Source organism: Vanacampus margaritifer, chromosome 16, assembly GCF_051991255.1.
Source record: "Vanacampus margaritifer isolate UIUO_Vmar chromosome 16, RoL_Vmar_1.0, whole genome shotgun sequence".
In the NCBI taxonomy this organism is placed as follows: Eukaryota; Metazoa; Chordata; class Actinopteri; order Syngnathiformes; family Syngnathidae; genus Vanacampus; species Vanacampus margaritifer.
In genome coordinates this window covers 11,405,547-11,425,167 of record NC_135447.1, presented here as the reverse complement: position 1 = coordinate 11,425,167, position 19,621 = coordinate 11,405,547, and the positions used below count along the sequence as shown (strand labels likewise).

Below are 19,621 nucleotides of genomic sequence, written 5' to 3'. Positions count from 1 at the left end.
TCAAAAGGCTATTTGGGGAGATATGATGCTAATAGACCAATGTCACGTACACGTATTGCCTATGGAACACTAGCTAATGCTAATATGGCAGGTGCCCAATGAGGTAGCCAACATTCCGTCAAATCAGTCAAGCATGTCTGAAGCCTCATGAGGTAGATAAGATGCTAACAGACTAATTGGTATGTTAAACTCTCCCATGCCAGAAAACAATAGAGGTACATACAATGTGAACATGCCAACATTATGTATGCTAGCATAATGTGTGTCATAAGCTAAATGAGGTGGATAATAATAACAGTATATTAGCATGTCAAAAGACTCGCTAATGTAGTTAGCAAAACAATAGAGGTACATAAAATGTGAACATGCCAACATTATGTATGCTAACATAATGTGTGTCATAAGCTAAATGAGGTGGATAATGCTAACAGTATATTAGCATGTTGGCCAACATGTCAAAAGACTCGCTAATGTAGTTAGCAAAACAATAGAGGTACATAAAATGTGAACATGCCAACATTATGTATGATAACATAATGTGTGTCATAAGCTAAATGAGGTGGATAATGCTAACAGTATACTAATAGCATGTTGGCCAGCATGTCAAAAGACTCGCTAATGTAGTTAACATTGAATTAATTGGTCTGCAAACATGACAGCAACTTCATGTCATTGTAAAAGTGCTGGCAGGCTAACTGTTGGTATGCTAACATCCAGCATTGTTAAGTATGTAATGAGGTAGCTAAAGTGCTAACATAACATATCAGAAACCTACTGAGGTGGATCAAATGTTTTAATTCCAACAGAAGTATGCTAATATATAGCATATCGAAAGTCTCTTGTGGTCAAAAAGATGCTAATGTGCCTCAAGTTCATGTGCACAAAGAAAGTACTAAGATAGGTCCATTAATATTAATATGTGTTTCAAAATCCACAAAAACTTTGGTGTTGTCGTCATGCCGTGAAAAGCTCTCCGCGGTTGTCATGGCAGCCCGCCGTTGGACACTTCACCTTTTTACAAAGCCGGTGAGGTTAATTTGAGGCAACATGAGCACATATTGCTGCTTTAATGAGTCGGCATATCCGCAGAATGCGTTACCCGCCACGCTGGGTGAGTGCTTCCCAATAATGGCTAAGGTGCCGCGTCACGGGAGGACAAAAGGCGGAAAAGATGGATGACGCCGAATGATCATTGGAACGACAGTGGCGGGTACTCGGATGAGAGGGACGCTCGGGCCGAGGGGGGTCGGGACCATGGTACGATCACATGAAGGCCCTCTGAAAACAAGGGAAGCTTTATCTCAATGCCCTTCCACTCTGAACTCAACGTTACGCGCACACACACACACGCGCGCACGAAAAAAACAAGCAATCCGAGTGTGCTTGTCTCCGTGTAGGTGAGTTGGATAATCCCATGACTCGCCTGACCTCCTCCATGCACGACCGCTGCCGATTGGCTGAAAGCCTATACACTAAGAGAAGGAGTGGGAGGAGGGAGCGGCGTGCTAATATTATTATGTAACCCTGGCAGATGGGGCGATGGTGGGACGGAGACTGTTGTGATGCACAAAGAGGAAGTGAGAGGAGGCCGAGGAATGAAGAGCTTGAAAAAAAAAAAAGGGGGAAAAAGTACAGTAAAAGAGTGAAATGAGTTTCCGTGCGATGTGCCGTTGCATTTTTGATAGAGGGACCTCTGACACTTTCATACTCACAAACATTGTGTCGCAACCAAGTCGTAATGAATAGAGGAAACGCCATGATCACTTTCACTTCCTGTCACGTATCCTGATTAGAACGACATCTGTGCTTGTCATCAAGGCGATTCATTGCATCCATTTTCTTTCAACCACAAGCCCAATGATTGAACTTGGATTTCGCAGACTATCCCGATTGAATTTCCCTTCACGACGATAACCTTGTCGAGCATTCGAGTAAGCACTTCTTAACTCATTCACTGCCATTGACGGTTATAAACGTCAAAAATTCATTTGAACTATTTCTATTAGTTTAACATTTTTTTCCACCTTAGTTAGCAAGAGTATGAAAACCTAGATTTTTTTATTTATTTTTAGAAATACAGATATAAAATGTGTGATTAATCTTGAGTTAACTATTGAAGTCATGCAATTAACTACAATTTAAAAAAATTATCGCCTGACGCGACTTAAAGATTATAAATTTTTAATCGTAATTAATCGCATGACTTCACTAGTTAACTCACAATTAATCACAAATTTTTATATGTGTTCTAAATGTACAATAAAAAAATATAGGTTTTCATACTCTTGTTAACAAAAGTAGAAACAAATGTTGAACTAATAGAAATAGTTCAAATGAATTTTTGACATTTTTGACGTCTATAGCCGTCAATGGCAGTGAATGAGTTAAAGAAGCTAACGCTGTTAGCTAATGCATTTCTGATAATTCCGCAATACGGTGGGACCAAACAACGTTTTGTATTGCTTTTACCTGTGACTATCATACAAATCTCTCGTAAAATCAGGCTGAAAAGTTGTTGTCCGCTTTCAACCATAGCATGATGGAAACTACATTATCAGTTCCAAGTGGAGGCTAGCCAAGACCACAATGCTTTGTAGTGAATGCTTCCTAGCAACAGGGCAAACAAAAGGCTTAAGTACATCAAAATCGGCTAAACATCACTATAATCGTCCATATCGCTGAAACGATCGATGCAAATGACATCAAACCATCACAGCTACGTGCTAGCTAACGTGCCATATGCTAGTCTTTTGACATGTTTTAGCTTGCATGTGGCACATTTGAATTTTCTATGGAACAGTTTTTAACATTATTAACATAATGTACAATATTCAGATGACGGCCTAAGAACTCAATTGTATACATATGAGGTTTTGATTGAAGTGCCTTATTGGCTATTTGTAAGGACATTCATCTAATTTTAGACCGATTATGTCCGATTTCTCTTCATATCACACTTTTGCCTCTGCAGGCAGATTGTTATAGTAGCGAAACAACACTTCATTACATTTTGAAATCAAAATTATCTTCACAAATCAAATTACAATGATCCAAAATCCAATGTTTTTCAACCAGCGGAGAGCTAGGGAGAGTAGGGCCGCCATTTTGACGTGTGACGTAAGCTCGGAATTGTCCCCAAGTTCCATTTTAACATTTGAAGTACATAAAATCAAGTAACATAAAATCACCATCAAACATTACACATTTTATTTATACATCTTTTTAAATGGCAGACATGGCAGCTAGCCAGTTGGCTAACATGAGGATCGAAGGTAGCAGTACATCTTCATTTGGCGGTTCCTTTGTTGCATAAGGCACAAACAGACGCGGAATGGAATGAAATGTAACACGTTTGAATTCTGTCACGCCAACTGGAATGTCCAACAAACCGAAATAAAGCAGAAACAGGAGCAAAATTTCAGCTAAGTTATCCACAGCTGACTTTAGAAAAGAGCACATCTTTCACAAAATATGCTTTTGGGTAATCAAACTTAAAATATGTCCACCCCGGTTTGTATGCGTTAACATTTGGGGCTTCAAAGTTTAAGTCTTGCCAGACATCTTAATTTTTTATAACAAGATTGTTTTATGGCAGCGTTGTTTACTTGAATGTCCCACGCTCTCTTGACTGACTTCATCTAGCTAGCATATACTGTAGCTTTCATTCCAAAGCCCAAGTGGCAAACGTTGTCTTTGCACAGCCTCTCCATTGACGCAGAAAGAGAGTAAACAAGGCGCAGTCTGCCAGCATGTACACTGTTATGTTTGTCGTGTGCTGTCAAATCCATATAGCGCTTCACACAGAGTAAATCCCTCTTGTGGATTTCTTCTGCTCTTTGTTATGAAGTAATGAATTCAAAATAAAAATGTTAACGCTAAACACACATAAAGCTTAATTGATTAATTTTGACAGCTCTAATGGTACAGTTAACACCTCAAATGCCACAATTTGCTTGGACAGAAGAGTGAATGTCGAAGCATAGTGGTGTAGTGGTTAGCATGTCTGCTCCACAGTCGAGAATCGAATCTTATCAATATGTGGCGACCGACTCTTGATTTTGCGTTCCGTTGAGGTATTTACGGACTTTGTATTTGTTGCGTGGTGCCTTTTTGCCTCATTTCAGGACACGGACTTTGTATTTGTTGCTTGGTGCCTTTTTGCTGCATTTCAGGACACTGCTGGTGATATAGTTAGATAAGAATGTGGCTTCACGTTTATTTGGGGGGGGGGGGTGTTATTATTTGTATTAATAATGTATTAATACAAATGCCAATCTTGACTTTGTGGTAATGTCTTAAAGCATTAATGCTAATTGAACAATTTTTCAGACTTTTCAAAATGTATATATATATTTTTTTTAAATCTTAGACAAATTCTTCATTTTAAATTTCTAAAAAAATGGGGGGGCTATTATTTGTATTAAAAATGTTTTAATACAAATGCCAATCTTGACTTTGTGGTAATGTCTTAAAGCATTAATGCTAATTGAACAATTTTTCAGACTTTTCAAAATGTATATATATATTTTTTTTAAATCTTAGACAAATTCTTCATTTTAAATTTCTAAAAAAATGGGGGGGGGGGGGCTATTATTTGTATTAAAAATGTTTTTAATACAAATGCCAATCTTGACTTTGTGGTAATGTCTATATACTGTATATTTTTAAATCTTACACAAATGCTTCATTTTAAATTTCTAAAAAAATGTTCAGGAAGCTCCCAAGGTTATCAGTACGTCTTAAAAAATGGAATAAATAAAAAAAATAAATGGAAACTTAAAGAAGTAAATGCCATAGCTGTTTTTTCCAAAATACCTTAAATCTCTCACATTTATATGTTTTAATGTCGAACAAAAACAAAAGGTTAAGAAGGTTCCCAGGGTCAGCAGCATCTCTTACGAAAATAACTGAACATTTAAATAAATAGTTTCCTGAGAAAAATGGTTTTAGCTTTACCTTTTATCGTCCGTCAGAATTTTATATTTTGATATCCGTCAAAATGCCCAATATCGGCACCGATAGTCGGCCTATCCCTAATTTTATGGTGTGTTCGTGCTGCTATTACAGGCACATGAAAATACATAGTGAATTTGCGTTTATTGTTGTAGCATTTTCCCACCAGCAAACTCTCACCCTGGTTGCCGGTCTGCGGTTCTTGGGGACTTGTATAAACTGGTTCGTAGTGGAAAAAAAAAATGACTCATGTTATTTTCTCTACTGTAACTCATTGGACTTGTCAGTGAACACCTGAATCATGACGAGATCCGGTAAATGAGTAATGCAATTATTGGGACACCCAGTTTTTTTTTTGTGTGCCCTTCAAAGTCATCGTGAACCGTCGCCAATCCCAGCTGACTTGTGGCAGAGTACACTTTGGACTGCTCACCAGTCACTCAGAGGGCAGTTATAGTGCGGCGTCAAGAAAACAAACAAACACCGTGTCTATTAATTAATGCCATCCTTGCGCCCGTGTCCATGCCAGAACCTGCCAATGCAACACGGTGTTCCTGGATGCATCCAAAGTTCTTATAAGTGGACAATTGTTCCACGTTGTGGTTAACTTGACATGCTTTTTGAATCCCTGTTATGCAAGGAAGAGGTCACACTCTTCATTCCAAACTTGCGGAATGAGCACGGCCAGCCCCCCCCTCCCCCCGTCATCTGTTTACAGCAGTTGTATATTGTCACATTCTTGGCAACGCAATCGTCGACTGGCTGCGTGTGCTTAAGAGTGATCCGGCGGGCAAGTTGGCTGCTAAGTAAGCCACACTTAACCTTCTTAACTGGGCCTGCTCCAAGGCCGCCCTCTTTAGCCGCCGTCCGCTTCACGTCCTTCCGAGTCGGCGTGAGGTGCTGGCCGGTGTCACCGCGGTGATTGAATATTTATGTACGCGAGCGCTATGTACATGAATAATGAAATGAGCCGGTCGCTAGGGACGAGCTGCAGTGTATGTGCTGTATCAGTATCAGGGCACGCATGTAAAATCATCATCAAGCTCCACAACGTGTACAGAACATTCTCATTACAGCTCAGAAATTGCTTTCAGGGTTAGCATAGCGATGAATGCTTGATTGACGTTGACAAAATGCATACCTTCAACCTGACATTCTTTTTCAGCGTATGCTGGCACTTTGCCTGTAAATTGGGGTAGCGGCAAACGTTTGTGCGCTAGTTTTGGAGGCTTTGCATGAGATTTAGCGTCAGCGGCTACGCTTTTTAACACCTTAGCAGATTTTTCAAGTGATGAAGAAAAAAATGTTCAAATTTGTCTTGATACGTCTGATGAACCACTTCAAGAGGAAGTTGACCTCAAATTTTTTTTTTACTCAGCATTCTGATGAATGTTGCCTTTGTGGAATATGAATGACGCAGCAAAATGCACCCACTGCCATTTTGGGGCGGCCATTTTGTCATTTGTTGTCAACTGAAAATGACACGGATCTGAATATATGACTGGATAGCCGATAGCCCATACACGCCAGTGCAGGGCGGCCATCTTGCTCCTGTCATCTAGCAAGCAGACTACTGTATAACTGTCAAATCCATATATTATTAATTATTATTATTATTATTATTAATATAATTATTTTTGTCAATATACATACAGATTAGACATATACAGCTCAGAGACAGTTAGTATAGGGCCGGGAAGGGGTTTGTGGAGGGGTGGCCACTATTTTTTTAATAGGTTAAAAAATATAAATAAATAAACAAGTAGATGGTATGTGCTGCTTTGAACACCCCCTTTTTCTTTTATCACTCAGTTCCTTAGATCCCAATATTAGATTTGGCAGAGTCATCTTTTGTTGAACTACAGGTACCATTTTCTTAATAAAAAATATACAAATTTCCTCCTGTAAACATTAAGTATATGATTTATACACGTGTTTAAGGATCGTATGCTGAGAAGTGTTTCTTGGGAGGAGCAATATGGCGGCCTCGCGGCTTCAAAAGTCTTGGCCTATCAGCTGTTCAGTCATATATTCAGATCAGTGAAATGACATCACAGTTGCTCAGCTAACGACCAATCATGGCTCAGCTGTTTTCTGAAGCCTTATACTGCATCGCTAACCTCCTAACTAATTGCTTGGTATTAGTACGTTTTATTTTGGCACAAAGCACTCGACGGTGCAACGGTTATCAGGAAATAAAATGCGAGAAACATTTTTCCATTGAACATTGAAACTAATCGGTTGCTTTTCCCTCTCAATTCTGTGTAATAGTGAAGACATAAACATGCCGCGAAATCATTGCGCTTCTTTCATATGAATTCACTTTTGATGTTCCTGTCGATGCGCTTGTTCTAAGGTTGTTAACTCTTTGACTGCCAGACGTTTCCAGAAAAGGGATGCCGTGGGTGCCAGCCGATTTAAGCATTTTGACTGATCTTTCAAGGTCCACAGAAAATTATGTGTTTGGACTATGGAAACACACAACCAAATGAGAGATTGGACTCTCATCTTTCATCAGAAAAAAAATGTTTGTTTCTACCTTATTCCGTTTTTCAGTAATCAACAATAGAAAATGGTTAGTTTCACCTCTGTTTTGAAACAAACGTCTTTTAACGTATTTGGCACTCCTCCATAGGATTTTACTAAACGTTATTTAACGTTTTTGGCAGTCAAAGAGTTAAGATGGAGATGTGAATGATATTTTCAGTTTTTTTGTCAAAGACAAGCTCAATATGAGCAACCGCAGCACGGTGAACATGTTTATTGGTCTTCCATTCACGTTTGTCCAATGTGCCACGTCTCCTAGCAACAACGCCATAACATCTCCACTAGCCGCTCTCCAATATGTCACACATGCTTGCACGCAACATCAATCTGTTTTCTCAAGTCTTCTCTTCCTCTGTCTGCTTTGTAGCCCGACAGCCCGGACAGGAGGAGAGTCCAGCGGCTGCGTGGCGCCGGGTCAACCCAAAGCCAACGGGCAGGCCCACAAAGTGTGTCTGGTGTGTTCGGACGAAGCCTCGGGATGCCACTACGGGGTGGTGACGTGCGGCAGCTGCAAGGTTTTCTTCAAGAGGGCCGTGGAAGGTTGGTCTGCTGCTGCTGCATTCAAAACTGCACACTCGCGCCTCCTTTCCAAGACGCGCTGCAGTTGAGCTTTCTTGGAGTTTGTTGAATCATTGATTAGGGAAATTGATTTCTTCAACAAGCAGCGCGAAAGTGTACTTAGCGTCTGGCCGACTGAACTGTCCCGCCTGGTGGAAAAGTGGCTTGAGTTGAGCGTGTCGTTGGCGCTGAGGGCGAAGGGATGCAGCCTTGGACATGCTAACTAACGAGGCTTAAAGTGGAAGTCAACGTTTCTTGACAATAATATGTTATATGTGAGCTCACTACTCGTTCACTGCCATTGACAGCTATAAACGTCAAAAATTTATTTGAACTATTTTTATTTATTTTAATTTTTAACATTTTTTTCCCATTTTTGTGACGAGTATGAAAACCTAGAACTTTAAGAATATATTTTTTTGTACATTTAGAACAGATATAAAATTTATGATTAATCGTGAGTTAACTAGTGAATTCATGCGATTAATTACAATTACAAATTTGCCCCTGATGCCCCTAATTTTTAATACTCTTTTCTTTAAAAAAATCAAATCAAGTATTATTTTTTTATTTTAAATAATGTTTTTTTTAAAGAAAAGATTATTAAAAATTAGGGGCGTCGGGCGATTACAATTTTTAAATGTAATTAATCGCATGACTTAACTAGTTAACTCATGATTAATCACAAATTTGAGATCTGTTTTTTCATACTTTTGTTAACAAAAGTGGGAAAAAGTAGTTCAAATGAATTTTTGACGTTTATAGCCGTCAATGGCAGTGAATGAGTTGCTGTTTATTTACCCAACTGCAGATTGGAGAAGAGAAAAGGGTTGTTGTTATTATTATTATTAAATTGTTGACATTTTTTACCCTCAGGGTGTAGAAGACGTTGGGGGGTCGATTGACTGATCCAGGTTCAGGCTTGCCCTTGATCGGCTTCCTTGCTTATTCCAAGCCAATGTGACAGCCGTGGAAGCAAAATCCAGCCATTTTTTATCCATCTCAGGGAGTGGCCATTTTGCCACTTGCTGTCGACTCAAGATGACACCGGCTCAGGCTACGACCAATCACAGCTCACCTGTTTTCTGAAGCTGCGCTGTGATTGGTTGTTACCAGAGACCTGAGCAACTGTGATGTCATTTTCAGTCGACAACAAGTGGCAAAATGGCCGCCCCCTGAGATGGATAAAAACGGCTGGATTGTGCTGCTTAACTCATATTCCACTAACCATATTTAGACCAGTGGGGCTGCACAGAACATATTTTTGTCCAAAAAATTTGGGTGGGTGTTGACTTTTTCCCCTCTGGCTGTTCTGGTCTCAGCAGCAGTAAAAAGTTGAATAAATCCGGTTGAAGCAGGATCTTGTTTTTTGATTATTTACTTAGCCGCAGTATGAAACTTTAACACAAAATGTTACGAAATATAGGATGCAATTCACATAGAACAATTTTGACCGTTTTTTTTTTTCCTGATAGTAGTACGGCCACAAAAGGACTCTTAAGAATGGGGACCCGAATTCTAATCTAAGGCTAATTCTGAATTTTGAGCATGGAAACGGATTATCGCAATATGTGTACACCACATGACCCTTGACCAAATCAAAATGATTTTTTGATGGGCCTTTGCCTGAAATGCTGTTCGGTGTTTGTTGTTGTTGTTTTTTTTAAACTGAAGGGTTGGACATTTTTAGTTTTTCAGCAAAATGTTACATCATTATTATTTTTGTTGTTTTTCTCCCCCCCTCCCCCACCCCTCGTCAAACAACCACCTGCCCTCAACATTTTCCGGCCGTTTTCTCATTGGCGAAGGATGGCGAGCACGACAAAAGAGCGATGGTAAATAAACGCAACTTTTAATCGTAATAATGGTCGTGGCCATGATGATGATGATGATGATGATCTCCCTTATGCTTGCTTGCGAACACATTTTGCCACGTCTCCTGGCATCGCATGAAAATGTTGATTCAACCCTTTTGCTGATGAAGCATTTTATGGCTCTTGCCGGGATTTGCATCAGAACGCAGCCCCGTGTTGAGCTAATTGTATGTTCAACGCCTACGTATCTGCTTGCTGAAGTTGATTTGTGTATCTAATTGAGATGGAATTAATTGTATAGCATATTCATGCCCTCCGCCTTTCTGGTCAATGTGCTAAACTCAATGTTTATGAGCAGCTTCACTGCAGCTTGCTAACGTTTACGAATTTGGCTTCTAAAAAGGGTAGCGATTGTTAAACAGCTGTTGGAAAATTTAGTTGAAAAATTCAGCTGTCAGAATGTGTGAACTCGTTTTTTTTTTAAAGTAGGGTTTCATAGGGGAATTTGGCTTCTAAGAAGGGTAGCGATTGTTAAACAGCTGTTGCAAAATTTAGTTGAAAAATTCAGCTGTCAGAATGTGTGACCTCGGGTTTTAAAAACAATTATGCTTTCAAAGGATAGTTTGGCTTCAAAGCACGGTTAACAGCTGCTACAAAAGGGAGTTGAAAAATTCAGCTGTCAAAATGTGTGACCTCGTTTTTTTAAAGTAGGAATTTCAAAGGGGAATTTGGCTTACTACATTGATGCAAAAGCTGTTGTTGACTTCACTCGCAAGATCAAATCGTTGAAAATTTGCTAAATCGAGTTTTGTCTTCCGGATTATTCAAAGCTGTTGTTCTTATGTTCTGTTACATCCAAATGTTTATGTGAGTTGTAATTTTGCCCAATGCTGGACGGGTGGTTTACGAGACATGTTTACAATAGCTAGCAACTACTGCAAAAAACACATTTTATTTTTGTGCCAGTCCTATGCTAAAGTCTAGTCTACTTACTGTCACCAAATTATCAGGTGCGCCTCATCGAAAATGGGCACCAATCTGTTCTTGCTGTGGGTTTCTATGACTATCATTCATAGGTTTGCAGGCTGTTTGATTATTTTCGCAATTTGGACCATTTGCAAGCAGTTGCGGGCAGTTGCTCGTCACCCCGTCCGTTTACTGTAAATGGACTTGCATGCAAACGTGTTCATCCTGTAAATTCCACACCTTCTGCTAAACAGCGTTTTGTGGTGAATTGAATTCATTTTTTGTAATGGGAGAGGGTGCGTTCCTCCACTTTGAAACTTGGCGTGTGTGATTTTTGTCATGTTCAGACTTGAAGTTGACCACATTGGGCACTTGACACGAGACGTCACAGAGCTTAATTCCTCTAACTCTTTTGCTTGCGAATGTTGACTAATAGCGACGTCTTTCTTTTTGTCCCCCCCCACACACAGGCCAGCACAACTACCTGTGCGCTGGGAGGAACGATTGCATCATCGATAAGATCCGCCGCAAAAACTGTCCGGCCTGCCGCTTCCGCAAATGCCTTCAGGCTGGAATGAATTTGGAAGGTAACACTTAGCCTTTTTTTCATTCCTCTTTTTAATTTCAATGTTATTCATGTAATTCACAATGACATTTAATTATCACCACAGCAACAATTAATAATAATGTGTGAAGCAATTTATTTCCCTTTAAAATGGTTAATGCACTTTTTTTTTTTTTTTTATTGAAACATTTAGCACTTATCTGGAAAAGCAACTTATTTAACTGCTTGTATAAAAGTACGGTAGGTCTGATGAGTGCCTGCTCAGCCTTCAATTGTGAAATTGAACAAGCAATTGGGAGCTGCCTATTTCTGAAAATGTGTTAGCAAGCCGTTTAAATTTAGCTTGTAGGTTGCAGTCCTAATTAAAATAATACATTTTCTTTAGGCGCGATTTGGCCTACACATCCACTTTTTTTTTTTTTTTGGAAAGTGGCCACATCAACATGGAAATGTTTAGCAGAAGTTTAATGTTATTGAATGTAATTTGCTTTAGTTTCTACTCATAAAACACGGTAGACTGCGTCCTCGCTTTAGGGTGGAGTTCTGTTCTTATGGCGAAGGACGTCACCTGAATTTGAACGTCATTCGGAACATCGATTCAGTAATGAAGCCGCATATGTAACAATATATATATATTTTTAAATGATGCTAAAAACAAAAAAAGGCTAAGAATAATAACTGGGGACAAAGACAACGGGGGGGGGGGGGGTCTTTCATTTGATGTGAAAGCAAATGTTACAATAGTCAAAATTTGACAAAATGTGATAAAAGTCGATACTCGACAACCATGTTTGGAAGCTGCAATAATAAAGTCATGAAAACACTTTTAGGCATAAATATAAAATGGCCAAATGTCAAATGACCCCCCTTTGCTTAATCCACCCTATAGCTAAATTAGCTAGTTAGCTACCTAGCTGGTTTTCTGAAGTTGACTTGTGGCCTTCGTTTTGTTGCCGTGCGTGGTAGCATGAGCGATTTGCCGGCGACAAGCTAACAACTTTTAGGCATAAATATAAAATAGTCAAATGTCAAATGACCTACTTTTGCTGTGTAATCCACCCTATAGCTAAGATAGCTAGTTAGCTAGCTAGCTGGTATTCTGAAGTTGACTCGTGGCCTTCGTTTTGTTGCCGTGCGTGGTAGCATGAGTGATTTGCCGGCAACAAGCTAACAACTTTTAGGCATAAATATAAAATAGTCAAATGTCAAATGACCTCCTTTTGCTATGTAATCCACCCTATAGCTAAGCTAGCTAGTTAGCTAGCTAGCTGGTTCATTCTGCCACTTTCAAGGTGGCCCATGAAGTTGAATTGCTGTTTCTTGGCATTCTTTGACTCAGAGATGTGTTATTAGGCAGTATTATGCAAATATGGTCTAAAACCTTTTGGGAGGCCGCTGTGACCGCCACAGACTGTTGTCCAAACACATTTTGCACTTTGGTAACATGATCGGGCGCACCTCAACCGCCATTCAGCGTGTTCACGCACCTCCTTCTGCAAAGCGGCGGTAACAAGACCCGGCTGAATCCAAAATAACCGTGAGAGATAACACGGCTCCTGTTTGAGGACCCGTAAAGCAACCGAGGGCAGATGACGAATTAACTGAACTGATTGAGGGCCAGAGCGACCGCCTCAGTCCACTTATGCTGAACCGCTAAAACTCACCAATCAGTATTTTAAATGAGGCCATTTTGTTGCCTTAAAAAAAAAGGGAAAAAAATGAAGGCTGTTGGATCATTGATGTGATTGATTTGAAATTGTGCTGTAGAGTGGCTGGATGTACAGTGAAGCTGATAAAGAGCAATTTTTACAAGTCTGTCATGTTCCATCGGGACTTGCGACGTCGTCATTGCAGTGTCTGCGTGAGGGATTTGATGGACATCATATCACTCTTGCAGTATGACTATTAGTTGCCATAGAAACCATGCAAGAGGAGAGGAACTACAAATAGGGAGAGATAGCGAGGCAGTACGGGGAACTAAATGTGTCTTCGGTATACTGTTTATGTACCCAGGCCCCCATTAAGCCCCACCCGTCCAAGTCTTTGTGGACTCTTGCTTGTTATTATCCGACATCTTCTTTGATACGTACGTGCGTGCCTTCAATCTTCAGCTGCCTTCAACCTGGACTGCCACAGCAGTTTTGATGCTCTGTCGTTCAGCTGAGACATGTGCACCCCTAATATACATATCAATTAACAAATGAATTGATTTTTTTTTACATTTTTTAAACTGTTAAAATTGTCTGAATTTCAGCTTCTCACCAGTAAATTTGTGTCGTCCTCCATGAAAGCAGACTGAGTCTTTTTTACTTTGGAATATAATGATCAACATTTTTAGCTAAATTTTCTGATATGTTCCTAAATAATTTGTCCATTTTCTACGCTGTCAATTTTAAATAATGTCTCGTTTTTGACAAATGGGATGGAAATTAAAAATTGTCTTTTTAATCCGTTTCATCCTTTAATAACAGATGAATTGATTATTGAACTAATTGTTAGTTGACTTGCAGCCCTAACACCTTTTTCACAAACTCTACGTATTAGTAATAGACTGTTATGGTATTTTCAAGGCCACTGATACTGATTATTAGTAGTAAATTGTGTTAGGCCCCGATAATGCCGATACCATTAATTCCGATGCTAATATAGGACTTTGGATGCAGCATCTTGTCACTGATGTGTGACATGTTCACTGCATGCCGAGCCAAGATATTCTATTGGCCCTTGAATGCTCTGAACCAATGGCAGGATAGCTTTTTCATGTTGAGAAAAAAAAAAACGTAGGTATCGGTATGGTATCAGCATCTGACGATACTGGGGCCAAAAAACAGTATCGGAACAACACTAGTAGTTAAAGAGACAATAACTGATATTTCAAGCCGATATTCATTTGCAGTGAAAGAGAAAATATTAGTGTCAAAATAAAAAATAAAATAAAACAAACTTTTTAATTTTAAATGTATAAAAAAATTGACAGCTTTGTTTAAAAAAAAATGTAACAAAAATTGTAGAGCTTCCAGGGTCATTAGCATGTGTTAAGATAAATTAAAAACTGTGCAATTAAGTAGTAAAGAAAGTTAGTTATCTGTAAAGTTTTCCAATTATTTCTTAATTTATCATATTTTTTAATTTTATTTAAAAAAAATAAAGAAAGTTAGGTTTTCCCAGTCATCATAATTTTAAAAGTAGAAATTTAAAGAACTCCATAACTCAAAGTATCTTGTATCTCACTGAGCGACAAATGCATGCGTTTGTAAAAGGTTTCAAAAGATCTTCACAGAAAGTGAAATTTTGACTGAATATGTTTGAAACTGTGAACATCTTACAAGTCATGATGAAAACCCCAAATTTGCTACGTTCGCCAGCATTCACCGCTCCGTGAGATACCGGCTTTATCGGCCTTCAGATTCGTAAAAAGGCCCATCAACTTGTTTCTGGTGAAATGAAGTGATAGTGACCCCATCTTGTCATGTCTGAGCAGCGAGGAAGAAAAAGAAGCTGCAGAGGAGAGCGGGAGAGAGAATGAGAGTGACGCCCGAGCCGGCCCCCGCCATGCCGGTGGCGGTCATCCCCGCCTGCATGCCCCAGCTGATGCCCGCCATGCTGTCGGTGCTCAAGGCCATCGAACCCGAGATCATCTATTCGGGCTACGACGGCACGCTGCCCGACACGTCCTCGCGCCTCATGAGCACGCTCAACAAGCTCGGCGGCCAGCAGGTCATCTCTGCCGTCAAGTGGGCCAAGTCGCTGCCAGGTAAGCCAGCCCTGCGCTCGCTCCCGTCCCTCCGTCTGTTTTCTCATTCACACCCACCGAGTCGGAAGAGAAAAAACAAACTGAAAAAATTATTTCCCAGCATGTACTTCATCAAGCAATATCTGTTGCCTTCATTTAAGCTTTTTGTTCATTTCTTTTTCCAAAAAAGCGATAAAAAGTATTTCATAAACGGTGTGATCTTAAAAATGAGAATGAACCCTTTTTATATTATTATTAAAATAAAGTTTAACATTAATTTACTTTAAATACATTTTTTAAAACCAACAAAAAGTTTTCTTCTTTAAATTGAACTTTATCATTTATTTATGTATTTTTTTTCATCCATTTAGCTCATTAAATTGGTAAATTGATTTATTGTAAAAAGAAACATTTGAAGAAGATTTTAAAAATAATATACACATTTAGCATACATTGGTTTTATTACATGATGGTTGAATGAAATTTGAAATACAACTTATAAAAAATTAAGATGTTTAAATTGATTTATGGTGATAAAATTTAAAAAAATTAGTACAGTTACAGTATATATACATTTAACATTAGTATTGTACACATTAGGATATTTTATACAATTTTATTTTAGTATTAACTCATTCACTCACTGCCAGTGACGGTTATAGACGTCAAAAATCAATTTGAACTATTTTCTTATTAGTTTAACATTAACATTTTTTTTTCACTTTCGTTAACAAGAGTATGAAAACCTAGAATGTTTTTATTGTACATTTAGAACAGATATAACATTTGGGATTAATCGTGAGTTAACTCATGAAGTCATGCAATTAATTACGATTTTAATTGCCCGACGCCCCTAATTATTAACTAATTAATCGCATGACTTCAATAGTTAACCCACGATTAATCATAAATTTGATATCAGTTCTAAATGTACAATATTTTTTTTTCTAGGTTTTCATTCTCTTGTTAACAAAAGTGGGGAAAATTTTTTAAACTAATAGAAATAGTGCAAATGAATTTTGGACGTCAGTAGCCGTCAATGGTCCTTATTGTAAGTACTAAAATATCACATTAAATAGTTTTGTATATACAGTACATGTATGGTATGTACATTGATTTTTTTTTTATTCCTTTTAATAAATTCAGGTAATTGGTTCATTAGAGTATATTGAATCAATTATAAAATACGGCAATTCAAATGTGAATGAATATTTTATTTTTCAAATAGATTTTTCAAACTCATTACATAAAATTCCTCAAATTGTATTATATATACAGTATAAAATGTACATTTATTGTTGTTTTACAATTATTTTTATTATACAACTCACCAGTGAGGAGACATGCTAGCATCTAGAAATTGGATGGATGAATGTGGTTGAGTGAAATGCGAGAAAGTGAAGTTTGGCATTCAAGACGATAGCTAATGATGATGAGGAACTTCACATTTGTTCTGAGGCATCATGGGTAACGCAGGAGATCCATTCATGAGGCCAAGATAAGCTTCCTTTTGTCTACTAGCGATCATCACAGCAGCAGCAGCTGACCAAGGTGGGGATTTTCCCTCCACCGTTTTTTGTATTCCAAGGGGTTTTCAAGTAAAGTAGTTGCATGACATCCACAAGAATTGCTCAGAATCAACCTGAGGTCACACATTTTGATAGCTGAATTTTTCAACTCAATTTTGCTACAGTTGTTTAACAATCGCTACTCTTCTTATAAGCCAAATTCCCCTTTGAAACCCTACTTTAAAATCCGAAGTCACGCTACTGACAGCTGAATTTTTCAACTGAATTTTTTTGCAGCTGTTCACAACCACAAGAATTGCTCAGAATCAACCCTGAGGTCAAACATTTTGACAGCTGAATTTGTCAACTCCCTTTTGTAGCAGCTGTTAATAACCGTGATTGGAAGCCAAACTATCTTTTGAAACATTAACTGTCTTTAAAATCTGAGGTTACACATTCTGACAGCTTAATTTTTCTACTTAATTTTGCAATAGCTGTTTAACAAACCGCTACCCTTCTAAGAAGCCAAATTCGCCTTTGAAACCCTACTTTAAAAAACGAGGTCACACATTTTGACAGCTGAATTTTTCAACTCCCTTTTGTAGCAGCTGTTAACCGTGCTTTGAAGCCAAACTATCCTTTGAAACCATAATTGTTTTTAAAACCCGAGGTCACACATTCTGACAGCTGAATTTTTCAACTAAATTTTGCAACAGCTGTTTAACAGTCGCTACCCTTCTTAGAAGCCAAATTCCCCTATGAAACCCTACTTTAAAAAAAAACGAGTTCACACATTCTGACAGCTGAATTTTTCAACTAAATTTTCCAACAGCTGTTTAACAATCGCTACCCTTCTTAGAAGCCAAATTCCCTTATGAAACCCTACTTTAAAATCCGAGGTCACACATTCTGACAGCTGAATTTTTCTACTTAATTTTGCAATAGCTGTTTAACAAACCGCTACCCTTCTTAGAAGCCAAATTCCCCTTTGAAACCCTACTTTAAAATCCGAGGTCACACATTCTGACAGCTGAGTTTTGGCTTAAAAATTGTGACTCTCTTGGTATTCAAACTCTCCTTTTGAAGGCCTAGTTTGAAAACATGACAAACTACCAATCATCAATTCTGACAGAGAATCCCCCACCCCACAACTCAATTATGTAACAAGTGTTAAAAATCCGGACCCTCCTTTGAAAGCTGACTTCTGACTTTCAAAGCATGTGGATGGCAAGAAAGAGCCAAACCACGACAAGTAGTGCTTTGGCGTGCGCTGATCATGAGAAAGCAGACACATGACCTGCTAATCGCTGCAAATATTCTCTTGAGGATTTGCTGCCTTTGATTGCTAATACAGATCCACAATAACCACAGTTCACATTTCCCTCACTTCAAAAAAAGAAGTTGTGATGAAAACGTAACATGAGCTTTTTTTTACTTCATTTCCTTGTGGGTGGCACAGATCTCTTCTATTGTGGCGACATTTTGGCTTGTCCACACAGGATAAATGCCAAGATGAGCTCCTTCACCCTTTTCCCATTGTGTGTGTGTGTGTGTGTGTGTGTGTGTGTGTGTGTGTGTGTGTATTGTCTGTGTGTATTGTCCCAGCTGGCAGTTTGCCACAGCGATAGTGAAGGTCGCCTCTTGGTAGGGGCGGCTCTTACATAACACACTTTGAAACGAAATGTGTCCTGAAAGGATTTCTTTTGACATGAATCGTTTGGTGTTTGTGTGTGTGCATATATATATATATAAATATATATATATATATATATATATATATATATATATATATATATATATATATATATATATATATATATATATATATATATATTTTTTTTTTATTATTATTATTTATTTTATTTTTTATTTTTTTTTATTGTATGTAAAAAAAAGTTTGTTTTGATTGTATGAGACGTTTGTCCTCGGCAGGCTTCCGTAACCTGCACCTGGACGACCAGATGACGTTGCTGCAGTGCTCGTGGCTCTTCCTGATGTCGTTCAGTCTGGGCTGGAGGTCGTACAAGCAGTGCAATGGCAGCATGCTGTGCTTCGCCCCCGACCTCGTCATCAACCAGTGCGTATTTTGTGGGCTGCTTAGCGCCTCGATTTTCATTTCCGCCGGGTCACGTTTGCCTTACATAAGTCGCAAGCGCGATAATGGGAGCGTTGCCATGGCAACCAATACAAAACAAAAGCGACTTTCCCTTGTTGGGATACCAATTTTGTCTGTTTTTATTTTAACTCATTCACTGCCATTGACAGCTGTAGAAGTCAATAATTCATTTGAACTATTTCCATTAGTTTCACTTTTTTGGGTATGAAAACCAAGAAACAAATGTATTGTACGTTTAGAGCAGATATAAAATTTGTGATTAATCGTGAGTCATGTGATTAATTATAATTAAAAAGTTTCATCACCTGATGGCCCTAATTAAAAAAAAAGATTATTAAAAATTAGGGGAGTCAGACGATTAAATTTTTTAAAATTATAATTAATCGCATGACTTCAATAGTTAACTCACGATTAATCACAAATTTTATATCTGTTCTAGATGTTCAATAAAAAAAAAATATTCTAGGTTTTCATACTCTTATTAACAAAAACGGAATTTTTTTAAACTAATAGAAATAGTATTAATATTGATTTTTTTGCATCAATGGCAGTGAATGAGTTAATAATAGATTAGTATTTCCCTTCCAATCAGCCAAAACATAAAATCTTTATTTCAATAATAATAATTAGTAGTAGTATGTTTTTCCATTTGTTGTTTTTTTCAAGACGTGTTTTTTTTTTTAATTAAGTAGAAAATATACTTTAAAAAAAACTTCTTCTTTTTTTCCTTTTAAATTTGTGACTTTGTTTTAACCAGAATTTTTAGGGCTGTGGGAAAACCAAATGTGACTTAATCATAGTCCAAAAAAAAACATAAAAACTTTGTAGCATCTCTTTTAAGACATAAATTATTATTGATTT

General features: G+C 38.1%; 1 protein-coding gene across 4 annotated transcripts in view; it reads left to right on the top strand.

The window, feature by feature from the left end:
• LOC144035808 (glucocorticoid receptor-like) overlaps positions 1-19,621 on the top strand; it is a 67,127-nt gene that overhangs the window by 39,152 nt on the left and 8,354 nt on the right. For 3 of the 4 annotated variants that reach the window (XM_077545758.1, XM_077545761.1, XM_077545760.1), the window contains exons 3-7: positions 7,868-8,040; positions 9,867-9,893; positions 11,309-11,425; positions 14,885-15,157; positions 18,577-18,721. In XM_077545758.1, the coding sequence (XP_077401884.1) occupies positions 7,868-8,040; positions 9,867-9,893; positions 11,309-11,425; positions 14,885-15,157; positions 18,577-18,721 (735 nt within the window). The remainder of the gene's footprint in view (positions 1-7,867; positions 8,041-9,866; positions 9,894-11,308; positions 11,426-14,884; positions 15,158-18,576; positions 18,722-19,621) is intronic. The other variant, XM_077545759.1, reaches the window with a different exon arrangement.